This window comes from Akebia trifoliata, chromosome 3 (genome assembly GCF_017979445.1).
Source record: "Akebia trifoliata isolate Shusen 1 chromosome 3, ASM1797944v1, whole genome shotgun sequence".
Lineage (NCBI taxonomy): Eukaryota > Viridiplantae > Streptophyta > Magnoliopsida > Ranunculales > Lardizabalaceae > Akebia > Akebia trifoliata.
The window spans coordinates 42,157,334-42,172,038 of record NC_141377.1 but is presented as its reverse complement, the minus strand read 5'-3'; the positions used below and the strand labels follow the sequence as shown (position 1 = coordinate 42,172,038).

Sequence of the window (14,705 nt, the reverse complement as noted above, 5' to 3'; positions counted from 1 at the left end):
AGGACTTAATGAGGGGGTGGTGTGTGTGACCATAGGATTAGTCTGAAGGGTGGGGATTCCTAAGACTGTCAATGGGTACCCATTTAATTGAAATCGAATCGGAACTGAAAACAACGGTGATTTCCTTTTTATTGGAACCGATTAGAGTTAGGTAGATTCTATCCGACGAATATCCGGAATTAATTCATTTTGCCATTTCTTTTAATATTATAGATGATTTAAGGTATTCTTTTATTCCAAAATTAAGGCATGTTATATGACGCTTCAATTTTTAATATAAAATATGGATTGGAACTTAAAATGAACTCTCTTTTTAAAATTTACTACTTATAAAAAAAGATAAATTTTTATTTTTGAAAAAAATTCATTAACTTATATCTTTGGTCCTACAAATTATAACTAAGTTAATAATTTTGTAGATATTATATTAATTTTTTTAAATTAATTATTTTTTTATAATAATTTGAAATATTTTTTTAAACAATCAATTCTTGAGAATTAGAGCTGATGGGTGCCCGTGGTTTTGACGGTTCTGATTCCGATTTCAAAATAAATGAATCGAAATCAGAACCGACAACAATAGAAATTGAATTGAAACAAATATATATAATGGTCATGATTCTAGGTGGCATCGGAACCAACTCATTGACACCCCTAAGGATCATGGTTTTAAAACTTGTTTGAGATCGAGATGTATCACTCAAGTTAACTCGTTTGAAATCAGAGCCGACAACAATAGAAATTGAACTGAAACAAATATATATAATGGTCATGATTCTAGGTGGCATCGGAACCAACTCATTGACACCCCTAAGGATCATGGTTTTAAAACTCGTTTGAGATCGAGACGTATCACTCGAGTTAACTTGTTATTGGAGCTGAACGAGACCAACTCACAAGTCACTTTTTTGTCCGAGATTTAATACTTCACATTCAATTTTTTGATTTTTTGAGCAAGACATCTCAAACGTATTGGAACTCATCTAAGACGACTCGGTATCAAGCCTGAACGAGATGAGATGAGACGCGAAACCAAGTTTTAAAACCATGCTAAGGATACCCAAGATAAGAAAGAAAAGAGGGAAACACGACTCTGGTAAGGAAAATTACATTTTCCTGTTTTATTTTATCAAAATATATAAGTACATCATTTTATTTTTATTTTATTTATCATAACTAATACATATGTTTACTTCCCATACTTAGCCTTGTAATCACTCCAAAGTTGATCGACCGACTTCCCCAGCAGGTCTACAAAGAAGTTGACATTATAACCAGTCTTCATCCTGCTGTTGAGATCAGCAACGAACCCATCTCTCAGACTATTACAGTAATCCAGGAATCGGGCAGTGACATCGTATCCTTGGTCCCACCGATCACCTCCTCCTGGTTGCACCCAGTGTGATGGTGCAAGCCCAGCCTTCAACCTTACATAGTCAGCAATTCCTTCAATCAAACCTCCTGGGGCCTGCCCATTTCCATTCCACTGCCATACATGTGTCATCTCGTGGTAGAGAACCCCGGTAAACTCCCTCTTTACGTCACCCGAGTAGCCTGCGATGTAGTTGGCACTCACGTGTATCTCGTTGTTGGTAGTGTACGCCACACCATCCATGTTATCTATGAACAAGCTCACACGTTGCACATTCTTTCTATCGGCCTCAGTGGCCTGTCGGAAGGTTTGCCAGATGAATGAGGAGGCAGAGTTCATTGTTTGTCTGCTGTATTCGATACCGATTTCATTAGTGAACCGTGTTCCACCTGGTGTTCCCACCGCGGTGTTGGTTACATCGTATTCCACTGCATGCAGTCCTTGCAGGGCTGCTAGGACTAGTAGAGAAAATAGAAAGAGCATTGGGTGAGACATATCTTATCTTTTGTTGCTAGTTTCTTTTAAGAGATGATAAGCTTGTCCACAATGCACTTACCTATATATAGAGTTATCTACGCGCTTCATGATAGTCTCAAAAAATCTGGTCCAACGGGAAAGGTTCCAATTTGTCAATCTTTGAAAAGTAATAAGTAAGGAAAAAAAAACATTTCTCGGTGGGTGTGGAGGATATTTCTTGGTAAGTACCAAGCGACGACACGTGACACCAAGGGATTCGAGTCAAGTATAGAGATACGAGGTTAAGTTCGGCGACTCAATCACAAACCAATCATGGGTTTGGGTCTCGATTGGAGAAAAACAGAGAATAGATCAAAATGGATTCATTCGGATCGTCCATTTGCAATATTAACACTTATTCCGAGATGGACACGTGGCATCATTTGAAGCGAATTTTTTTTCCTTTTTAATGTAATAACTAATTTAGGCTTAGGTTATAACTCTTTTAAGACTTTTTTATAAAAAGGCCTTGAAGTCATTGAAAAGGGAGGAGGAAGGTAGAGAAAAAGAAGAGGGAAGGAGGCCATGTAATTGAGAGGTTTATAATGGAATGGCTCCTCGAGCCCGTGGACGTAAGCACGTTTATCGAATCACGTAAAAAATCTGTTTTTTATTTCTTTTCTTATGTTGTTATTATCGTTTTGCGAATTAAATGTGAAAATCGTGATCGATGTTGATTTATCCCAAAATCAGCCTTCACAGTGGGCCTGACTTTGACCGGTCAAAATGGAATTTTTTTCCTTTTGTAGTCGTAGAATAAAGATGGACCCCTCTAATCATGAATTAAGATGTGGTTATCCTCTTAGAGCCTATCTTTTCCTGGCACTTAACAACAAGAATTTGTTGGCTCAAAAACTTTTTCCTCACAAACCTCTCTCTCTGCGTGACACGTGGAGTCTAATGAGGATAATGGATGATGTGGTTCGTCTATCCCAGATCAAGTCAGATCCGTGAGGAAGAAGTTTCCTTACCAATGGTTTAAATTTTGAAATTAGTTTAATCAAACTAAAATACGATCAAGTGAATGAATTCTAACGGATTGAGTCTTTTTTTTTTTTTCCTTCATAAATCATAATGACAGAAGCAGTGTTGCAGAAAGCTATAAGAAAAGTACGTTGCAAAGGATCCACCACCATTTAATCTTATTGAGCCAGATGAAAAAAAAAAAAAACCTTTACTTCTATAAAAGACTAATCATTTTCTAATTCAGTTAATACTCAGCTGATGTGTTAGGTACACGGAACCATAGATCTGTTTCTTCCGCATACACAAATACAAATCCCCATAAAAAGATGTGCATTTGTGTATCATGAAAACATCAACTTATGATTCCATGTTTGTAACATGTTAGTTGAGTATTGACCGAGTGAAGATTTTCCATAGTAACAAAAATTGACGATTTTTTGAAAAAGTCGTGTTTAAAACGCGACTTGCATCCTTAACAATTAAAATAATAAAAAAACACCACTTTTTCCCCTATAACAAAAATTGCCAACTTTTTCCCATATATATATATATATATATAGGGGGCGGTTCAAGGGCCATATGAGAAAACATATGAAAAATCTTTCGTTTTTCAAAATAAGAGTTAGAGGTTTTGGATTGAGCTGATTTTTTGCAAGGATGGTCACTATGATGAAAAGATCATCCTCACAAAAAATCAGCTCAATCAGAAACTTCTAAATCCATCAAAAGTGATTTACAAATTAGTGATAAAAATTGATAAAAAATTGACGGTCCACATTCTAAATCACTTTTAATGGGGTTAGAAGTTTCAGATTGGGCTGATTTTTTTTTTTTTTTTGGATGATCTTCCCATCATAGAGATCATCCTCACAAAAAATCAGCTCAATCCAAAATTTCTAACCCATATTTTAAAATTTTATTAAAAATGAAAGTTTTTACATATGTTTTCTCATATGGCCCTTGAACCTGACCCATATATATATATATATATATATATATATATATATATATATATTTTCACAAGAACAAGATTCTAAACATTTTCTCTATTTTTTTAAATTAAATGTGGGATTTGATGCATAATATATATATATATATATATATATATATATATATATATATATATTCACAAGGACAAGATTCTAAACATTTTCTCTATTTTTTTAAATTAAACGTGGGATTTGATGCATAATAGAATTTAATAATTCATAAATGTAAAAATATGGGATTTGATGATAATAACTTAATTTTATGAACTTTTATTAGATATACATTTTTTTTTATTATAATTTTTAAAATATTTTTTTTATCTTGATCGGCCTAGACTTAGACTAGTCAAAATGGATCTTTTTGCCTTATAGTCATAGGATTCGGGCCCCACTTATTATGAATTATGATGTGGTTATCTCTTGAGCCTAATTTTCCAAGAACTTATCAACAAGAATTTTTTTTCTCACAAAGCTCTCCGAACGTGACACGTGAAGCCTAATGGCATAGAGGATAATGTGATTCTTTCTAGGGTTGTCAACAAATAGGTATCCAATCGGATAGTACTATATCTGAATTCGAATTCGAAAAAAAATAATGATATCTAAATTTGAATTCTAATCCGATCGGATATCACTAACAAACATTCGAATTCAAATTCGAAAAATATATCGGATATTATCCGGTCCGATAAAAAATCATACAAATGGGGTTTTACTCTATGTATGTGTGGTAGAGTAAAATTCCACCTATTCAAATCTGTAAAAAAACAAATTAATTTTCTTATTTTTTCAACTCCAAAATTGTAATATTCCACCAATTTAAGTATAAAATCAAAGAAAATGGGGTTTTACTCTATGTATGTGTGTGTGAGAGAGAGAGAGTATCTTTGGATGCTCGTCGGCCAGAAAAGACGATGGTTAGGGAACTCGCATAGTTGAAAAAATGGGTTTTACCAAGAGAGAGAGAGAAAGAATATGTACCTAGATGCTTGCTGGTCGGAGAAAGACGAGTGGGTCATGGAGCTCGCAATCTCGCATAGTCAAAACCTACCCTTCCGTTTACTTTGACTAGTTCGTTCGTTTTGGGTTGAGAGAGGATAGCTTTAAAAGTTAAGTTTTTGTTGTAAAACATAAATACACAGCATCATATATACATATATAAAAGTTTTGTTGTAAAACATGAATACATAACATCCGAATTCGGAATGGATATTATCGAATTGGATTTCATAACATCCAAATTCGTATCCGAAACTCATTCGAATTTTAAAATAACATCCGAATTCGAAAATTTCGGATAATATTCGATTTTTCGAATTCAAATTTGAATTCGGATTCGGATTTCGACTATCCATTGACACCCCTAATTCTTTCAAACCTTTAATCAAACTAAAATATGATCTAGTCAATGAATCCTACAAGATTGAATCTTTTTTCTTTCTTTCTTTCTTCGTAATGAAAGAAAAAATCTTTAGAGTGCTACAGGAAAAAAAAGGATCCACCACCCTTTATTAGAAATAAGATTGATTGTGCCATGCGAGAGGAAAAAAAAGCCTTTGCTTTTGAGAAGAGTCGTGATAATCTGACCCTCTTTTTTCAGAAGCTCCCATCACAAAATCGTAGATCATTTTCTTTGAGATACATAAGAAAAAGATTTATGATTATGTAACTGCCATGTTAGGAACCATCTAATGATAAAATGACACGTTGACACTATACAATTTTTAGAAGCGAATCCTCTATAACACACTTTAAATGGTTGAGATAGCATCACATCAACGATAAAAACTAGATCTCATACTTAAAATCAAGGAGTTTAGTGGCCGTTCATTTTTAAATATATGAATCTGCATAAAAATTAAAAAAAAAACTTGTTTTTTAATTTTTATTTGTTTAAATCAAATCTAGGTCATTATCACAAGATATTGAGATGTTAATTTTTTTAAATAAAAAACAAACCCTTTCTCTCAACTGCTTAAAGTGTGCTACAAGGTTGCCATAGGAATTATGTGCTACAAAAGATCTGATTTCGATTTGTACATGGTTGACATGGTAAGTGCACAAAACCGTAAATCTTTTTCCTTCTGTATCCTGAAGAAAAGGAAAAAAAAAAAACTTTGAAACGGGTAGGCCACTTTAAAATCTTGAAACAACCATCTCCATTGGATTACACATGGTATTTCATTTCTAATGAGGTATTTCAAATTTTGATAGAAATGTTGAAGTGAAATAAATACAAATCGCCACATGTCTCATAAGGAGGAGGGTTCCTTCCAAAATTTGAAGCGGCCTAACCACTTCAAAGTCGGACTACGAAAAAAACGTCAACCACTTACGTGTTAGAGTGTCCTCTTATCACAACTTTTTTGAAAAATGCTAGCCTCAATCAGTCCGAAGAAAAACGTCAACTACTTATGTGTTAGCGTATCATTTAATCACAACTTTTTGAACAATGCTAGCCTCAATCCAGCTATCCATTAGGACAAATTTTCGTTAACAAAAGTGGCTCTCGAGCATGACACAAACATGCAATCTAATGAGGATAGTTTTGTAAATTAGGGAATTTCGTAAATATACAAGTAATGTGATTGGTCGAGATGATCTCGGATCTTGTGAGCACTGAGGAAAAAGTCTGCGAGCAAATTTTTTTTTAAGAATGTTACCTGTGACTGGGCAGGACACTTTGTTTGACACTGAGCTGACATAGATCTATGATCAAAACCATTGATGTTTTAACTTATATCTCAAGGAAAAGCATCAATGGTTCCGAATGCACATATCCACATCAGTAGTTTTGATCACAGTATCATAGAAAGTCACTTTACCAGTTTTTTAAAAAAAAAAATTCATCCATCACATGACAGTTGGGATGTTTTGGGTTTCAAGAAAAATGTATCCCTAGGAAAAGGTGTACAAATCTCTAGAAAATCCAATAAACGGTCATGTTGATGGAGTCCCTCAACGGTGGATTGAGGTTAGAAAAAGTCATTTACCTTTATTAATCAAATTATAATTTTTCTCACAGAAGATTTTGCTGTGACGATCAAGACGACCAGTCAACAACACCTCTTAGTATCTGATTAGTTTACTAGACAAAAAAAAAAAATTCATAGTCAATGGTGAGATTTGGAAGCAAGGGAAAACCACCTTTGCTTCCTTTCTATTAAGAGTTGTTCATACTGTGAAATTGGACACTCCTCATTTCTTTTGCACTGAACTTGTTTGGAGTTTATATTTGGTTTTTTTTTTTCTTCTCCTTGAAGGATCTGAATTATCTTTGTGATTTGAAGTTCTTCAAGTCTGCTTGAGTTGGAATGAATTATCATCACAGAAAACCATGGAAAAAATAATTTGGGACACTTTAAAATAGTTTTATTGCAGTCTTCATTAGAATGAAAATCACATGGAAAACCTCACAACCTAAAACAGAATTACTCACGATGGTGAAAAGGAATGGTTTCTAGGATGATATTTATAATAATAGAAGCATAAAGTATCAAGTCTGTTCATACAAAATCATAACGAACACCATGAATTTTATTATACTTGTAAAGGTAAAATTTCGGATGCCGTCGATTCCTCGAGATTTACCCAATAATCGATTTTTACTGTTATTGATGCACAGAACCATCAAAATCACATAAAAAAATCATAAAAGAATAATGAAAATGTGAGAGAAGATTAGAAGCAAGATTTGTTCGTGGGATTTGTCTCAAATTTGGACTATCTCCGAGTTCTGTAAAGTCATTCCACTATTATTGAAGCAAATACAACATTTACAAAAACTAACCTTATTTTTTTCTTTTTCCTCATCTTCAAAGCCCCCCTCTCTTCTACCTAACAGCTCTCCTTATATAAATAGAAAGTAAAACCTTAAAAAGAAAATAAAACCATTTAAGATTCTCTAAAAAAAATCCATCATTATCTAAAAATAGATATTTTTTAGTCACTTAGAAAATTTTCTATTTTTAGAAAAAATTACAATCTTAATCAAATACAATCTAATCTAAAATATACCAATCAATGCCTCAAAATACATATTAAATTTGTCATACGACTAATATTTATTTTATTTATGCTATGTATTTAATACCAATTTTACCCTCTATAATACTCATCATAAATTTAAATATAAGTCTACACTCTTTGACTTCTAAGTGCTGATAAAAGATCCAAGGAATGAAGATATTGCCATTATGGTGGAAGGGGCTATGGCTTCTTTCTGTGCACTTTTTTTTTTGATAAATAGTACTGTATTTCTGAAAAAAATCAAGTCGGTCGAGATGACCAACTTGGAAGGGCATTACAAAACAACGCTAATTACGAATGGAACCGCAAACCTCATCCCACTTGTACAAAAAATCCTCAAAAAATAGACCCCTAAACCCCTTATAGACTTTGGACGAACAAAAGATAAGACCTAAGATAGACATGATTTTATAGTACTTATTGACAGTGAAATTTTATTTGGGGCTATGATATAACCACACCAATAAACTATGAATATACCCAACTTAAAATATAATGACCACACATCATTCTATTATGAAATCACACCGTAAGTCAAATTAGTGTCTTTAAAGGTTATATGATAAGTAAAATTATTATGCAGTTATATTACTAATAAATTAACAATCCGGCTTAAAAGGAAATAACTCGAACCTACGTACTTTCAAACACATTCATTAACAACCATATTTTTTCTTCTTACAAATTTGAGAAAATAACTGTAAATCTAAGATGTGTGGTGCAAGTAATGCAAACGTTAAGTTAATGAAACTACATTTTCAGAGAAATAACTGACCTACTTTTAAAATTCTGTTATTGAGAAGTCTTGTTGAGTCTCAATGACTTTGAAAGAGTTGAACGAGGAGCCATATGAGGTGAAAATCTCTTGTAGGGTGACTTATTTCTCAACTTTTCTACTATCATCCCCAAAAAACCAAATTCTGCCTTACTTAAAGTTGCCAGTGTGCATCACTGAACCACTTGACATCTCTCTCCATCTCATGAAAGTGATTCAACAACTTCTCCTTCTACATAGAAAAAAGCCCTTAAAAAGCAACACTTATCCCTACTCAAATACCTTCTTAGAGTAGTGAAGATATTAAAACAACCAAACTGTCACCAATTAAATGATGATGTGCATACAACTACAATTGGATCAGTAAAATAATAGCTCACAAGGGCTCCTTCGGTTCATCAGTAGCTAATTCACAAGACCTTGGATGACCAAAATATCAGAATTTTTTAATTCCCCATCTCTACCAGTCTCCCACATGAACACTTTACACAATTGTGGCTAACGTACGTTTAGGGGTTAAACGGAGAAGAATGGCAGCAGTAGTGCTCAAAAAGTTCAGATATTAGAGTTCTAACCAATCTTGTGTCTCTCTTTTTACTGATGTTTCTCATCAAAATGATATAGGAGTACTGGACTTTTGACTTGATATCAGTTTCAATAAAGTGGGTATTAATAGATGAGTCATCAATTTTTTTGAGATCCATTAAATGCCTAGCCCCTACTAACGTTTCTTTGAAATTCACATACTTAGGACTAATGGAACTCCCAACAGGGTGGTCAGAAGGTTTGATGTGGATGAATTATTTTCCGGTACCTCATAAGTTGGTGTGGTCATGCCAAGCGATGATCCAAAAGTACCATTCTGATCATCATTGCCAGAGGAATTCACATTCCGAACTTTCAAGAAACTCCTGGCTTTGTCACCCATGGCAATATTAGATGAACCCTTCTCAGACAAATCACTAAAACCATTAGAAGATATCATTTTCGTGGTGCCTTGAGCTTCAACATATGCTTGACAAGCTTCAACTACATCGTCAGACATGGCTTCCAGAAGTATGGAATACTAAAATGATAAGAAGGAATTTTAAATAAAGAAAGGGAATAGGAGAAAGAGAAGATTGATTGATGAATAATAACAACATAAATTTAGTGAACTCATTCAGGCTATATATAGCCATACACTAGTAACAACAAGGAACAAGAAATGCTGAAGAATAGGAAAAAGAATGCCACCCACTATGCCACTCAAAGCAGACTCAACCACCCACTATGCCACTCATGCTTACTCAATAACAGACTCAACCACCCACTATGCCACTCAATAGCAGACTCAATAACAGACTCAATCACCCACTATGCCACTCAATAGCAGACTCAACCAACAATAACTAAAACAAATTAGACCAAGTCTTTGTGGTCTGGTGTGTGCGTAGCATGTATGTAAAGTGGCACATATCATAAAACTGATCTAAGGAAAATGATTTGTTGAAGGCATCAGAGAAACTACTGGATAATTGGAAATGGATGAGAAAAATCACCTTCAGAAGAAATTTGATCATTTGGATGGAAAAGATGTTTTGATGAAATGAACATACGTAAAACATATTAACTTATGAAGGAAATTGATAATTGGAATAGAAAGGAATTTTGAAAAAAGATAAGTTGAATTATAAATTAAGTTCAAAATGAGTTGATGAAATGGATAAAAAGTCCGAAAAAAAGAAAAATAGATTAAATTATTAATTACATAAGGAATTTAATGTTTTAGATAAAAATAGTATTACTGAAAGGGAAATGGATAAGACATATCAACTTCAGAAGGAAGTTGATTATTAGGATAGATCCTATAAGCTTCGGAAGGAAATTGATTAGATGGATACAAAAGAGTTGTAATTAAAAAATTGATAAGAATTATCAACTTTAGAAGGAAGTTGATGACTTTGATAGAAAAGAAATTTTGATTAAGGGAAATGGATAAGATGTATCAACTTCAGAAGGAAGCTCATCAAATGGACAAAAAAGAAGAAATTGAAAACACGTATCAACTTCAGAAGGAAGTAGATCAGGCGGATAGAAAAGAATAAATTGAAAATACATATCAACTTTAGAAGAAAGTTGATCAGATGGATAGAAAAGAAGAAATGGAAAAGGCATATCAACTTCAGAAGGAGTTTCTGAAGTTGATGAGATTGATAGAAGGAGTCCTTATGAAAAAATATAGGTAGGAAACATCAACTTCAGAAGGAAGTTGATAATTTAGATGGCAAAAAAAAGTTCTGATGAAATGAAAAATGGATAAGATGTATCAACTTTGATAGGAAATTGATGATGAGATGTAGAGACAGAAGTTCTAATGAAAATTATACATGAGAAATATCACCTTCGGAAGCAATTTGATGAAACTAATATACGTAAAACATATTAACTTATAAAAGAAGTTGATAATTGGAATAGAAAGGAATTTTGAAAAAATGATAAGTGGAATTACGAATTAAGTTCAAAACGAGTTGATGAAATGGATAAAAAAGTCCAAAAAATGAAAATAGATTAAAGTATTAATTTCATAAGAAAGTTAATGTTTTAGATAGAAAAATAGTTTTACTCAAAGCGAAATGGATAAGATGTATCAACTTTAGAAGGAAATTGATGAGATGGATAGAAAAAAGTTCTAATTAAAAATATTGATAAGAATTATCAACTTCATAAGAAGTTTTGATGAGAGGGAAATGGATAAGATGTGTCAATTTTAGAAGGAAGTTAATCAAATAGATAGAAAAGAAGAAATTGAAAAGTCGTATCAACTTCAAAAGGAAGTAGATCAGATGGATAGAAAAAAGAATTGAAAATACATATCAACCTTAGAAGGAACTTGAGAAGATGGATAGAAAAGAAGAAGTTAAAAATACGTATCAAATCGATAAAAAAAGAAGAAATGCAAAAGATATATCAACTTCAGAAGGAGGTTTTTGAAGTGGATGAGATTGATAAAAGGAGTTGTTATGAAATAATATAGGTAGGAAACATCAACTTCAAAAGGAAGTTGATAATTTAGATGGAAAAAAAAAAGTTCTCATGAAAAGGAAAATGGATAAGATGTGTCAACTTCATGAGTAAAGATGCCAACTAACTTGGTTGGTAAAATCTGTAAGTGATGATGCCATATACTTGGGTTCAGTTATATTCTTGCCCTAATTGAGTTACTAATCTCATTGAAGGCTTTACTTATTACCCCCCCCCCCCCCCCAAGAAAAAATGGTGTTATCAACATGTGTCCTAAGGGCACACATTAAGATGCATTAAATACATGTCCAAAATTTGTTTCCTGAATACCTTAAAAAATTCCTACCAAAAATATATTGACAAGCCATTTACCCCAAAAGATCGATTTGATGGGGAAGGCGCAACTATAAATATAAGAGTGTCAAGGGTTGAATTGGGGCATGATACGTAAACACGTGATACCCAGGAGTGGGGTGGATGACACAATGCTCAACACTCCCCTTCACCCAGAAGGGTGGAAAATTCCTTTGAGGAGACTCGAACTTGTGACCTATACAAACCTAGCAATTTGATACCATGTTAACCAAAATCGACCACTCCAAAGGACCAAACTATTGGAGAGGGGGAGAACTATGAATATAAGAGAGTCACGAATACAATTGGGGCATGATAAGTGAGCATGTGACACCTAGGAGCAGAGGTCAAGTGTTCAAAGCCCCACAAATCAATGAATTCATTGGGGTCACCCTCTAAGGTCTAGTTGACCCTCGATTCAACTAGTTGCACATAAGACTTTTCAAGGGGGTGGTGTGTATGACCATGGGATTAGTCCCAAGGGTGGGGATACTTAGGACTGTCAATGGGTACCTATTTAATGGAAATCGAACTGGCACTGAAAACAGCAGTTGTGTGATTTCCTTTTTATTAGAACCAATTAGAATCAAGTCTAAAATGGAACTGAACCGATATAGTTGGAACTGTTAGGTTTTATCTAACGGATACCCGGAACTAATTCATTTTTCATTTCTTTTAATACTATAGATGATTTAAGGTATTCTTTTATTCCAAAATTAAGGCATGTTATATGAAGCTTCAATTTTTAATATAAAATATGGATTGGAATTTAAAATGAGCTATCTCTTTTTAAAATTTACTACTTTTAAAGAAGATTAATTTTTATTTTTGAAAAAAATCATTAACTTATATCTTTGGTACAATAAATTATAACTAAGTTAAGTTAATAATTCTGTAGATAATATATTAAATTTTTTAAATGAATTATTTTTTATAACGGTTTGAATTTTTTTTTTTTTCACATTCAATTCTTGAGGGTGCCCGTGTTTTTTGGTGTTCCTATTCCGATTTTAAAATAAATGAATCGAACCGACAACAATGGAAACTGAAACAAATATAATGGTTATGATTCTAGGTGGCAGAGGAACCGACTCATTGACACCCCTAAGGATTCCCAAGATAAGAAAGGAAAGAAACACTAAGGGTATGTTTGATTGCACATGGAAAATAGGGTGGAAAATCAATTTCCATGGAAAATGACATTTTTCAAGTGTTTGATTGCACATGGAAATGAAAATTCATTTTCCACCCCATTGAAAAAGTCCACTAAATCATGGATTTCACTTTCCCACCCATATGGGTGGGAAAATGAAATCCACCCATATTTTATATCCTCAAGTCTTCCCTACCACCACTACTACCACCACCACCATTACAACCTCGTTGTCGTCTTCATCGCCGTCGTCTCCATCGCCGTTGGTTCCGTCTCCGACCACCTTCTCTTTCTCTCTTCTTCTTTTTCTTCTTCAACTTCTTCTCTACCCCTCACCTCCTTCGCCACCACCACCACCACGTTCTCCCCCCATCTTCCTTACTTACCTCCGTCGCCGCCATCATCGCCGTCATCACCGCCACCTTCATCGCCACATCCTCCCCCCTCCCTCTTCCTCGTCATCTTCTTCTTCCTCTCCCCCTCCTCTCATCTTCTTCCTCCTTCTCCTCTTCTTCTTTTTTCTCATATTTTTCCATAATTTTATCCAAGTGAAATCAAACAATGGAATTTGATTTTCCAACCCTACCTATTTTCCACAACTAATTTTTCATGGATTTCAAATTCCATGGAAAGTGACTTTCCATGCAATCAAACATACCCTAAATAAAGCACACATTAGAATCCCACTTTGCAAGAAACACGACTCTGGTAAGGAAAACTACGTTTGAAATCAAATTTTCATGTTTTATTTTATCAAAAAAAATATAAGGGCATCATTTCATGTATTATTTTATTTATCATAACTAATACATATGTTTAATTCCCATACTGAGCCTTGTAATCGCTCCAAAGTTGATCGACTGACTTCCCCAGCAGGTCCACGAAGAAGTTGACATTATAACCAGTCCTCATCCTGCTGTTGAGATCAGCAACGAATCCATCTCTCAGACTATTACAGTAATCCAGGAATCGGGCAGTGACATCGTATCCTTGGTCCCACTGATCACCTCCTCCTGGTTGTACCCAGTGTGATGGTGCAAGCCCAGCCTTCAACCTTACATAGTCAGAAATTCCTTCAATCAAACCTCCTGGGGCCTGCCCATTTCCATTCCACTGCCATATATGTGTCATCTCGTGGTAGAGGACCCCAGTAAACTCCCTCTTTACGTCACCCGAGTAGCCAGCGATGTAGTTGGCACTTACGTGTATCTCGTTGTTGATAGCGTAAGCCACACCATCCATGTTATCTATGAACAAGCTCACGCGTTGCACGTTCTTTCTGTCGGCCTCGGTGGCCTGTCGGAAGGTTTGCCAGATGAATGAGGAGGCAGAGTTCATTGTTTGTCTGCTGTATTCAATACCGATTTCATTAGTGAACCGTGTTCCACCTGGTGTTCCTACTGCAGTGTTGGTTACATCGTATTCGACTGCATGTAGTCCTTGCAGGGCTGCTAGGACTAGTAGAGAAAATAGAAAGACCATTGGGTGAGACATGTCTCTCTTGATGCTAGTTTCTTTTAAGAGATAATAAGCATGTCCACAATGCAG

At 34.3% G+C, this 14,705-nt stretch overlaps 2 protein-coding genes across 2 annotated transcripts; both read right to left on the bottom strand.

Moving 5' to 3' along the window:
* Positions 1-1,094: 1,094 nt before the first annotated feature.
* Positions 1,095-1,915, bottom strand: LOC147407075 (uncharacterized). Its single transcript, XM_086435469.1, has one exon. The coding sequence runs from the start codon at positions 1,865-1,867 to the stop codon at positions 1,190-1,192; it is 678 nt and encodes a 225-aa protein (XP_086291595.1). The 5' UTR covers positions 1,868-1,915; the 3' UTR covers positions 1,095-1,189.
* An 11,943-nt stretch (positions 1,916-13,858) lies between these two features.
* On the bottom strand, positions 13,859-14,705 carry LOC147407074 (uncharacterized). The gene has a single exon (XM_086435468.1). It carries the CDS (start codon positions 14,649-14,651, stop codon positions 13,974-13,976), a length of 678 nt encoding a protein of 225 aa, XP_086291594.1. The 5' UTR covers positions 14,652-14,705; the 3' UTR covers positions 13,859-13,973.

Bases quoted from the DNA above. Each gene is read 5' to 3' on its own strand.
- LOC147407075 (XM_086435469.1), bottom strand. From the start codon at position 1,867: ATGTCTCACCCAATGCTCTTTCTATTTTCTCTACTAGTCCTAGCAGCC.
- LOC147407074 (XM_086435468.1), bottom strand. From the start codon at position 14,651: ATGTCTCACCCAATGGTCTTTCTATTTTCTCTACTAGTCCTAGCAGCC.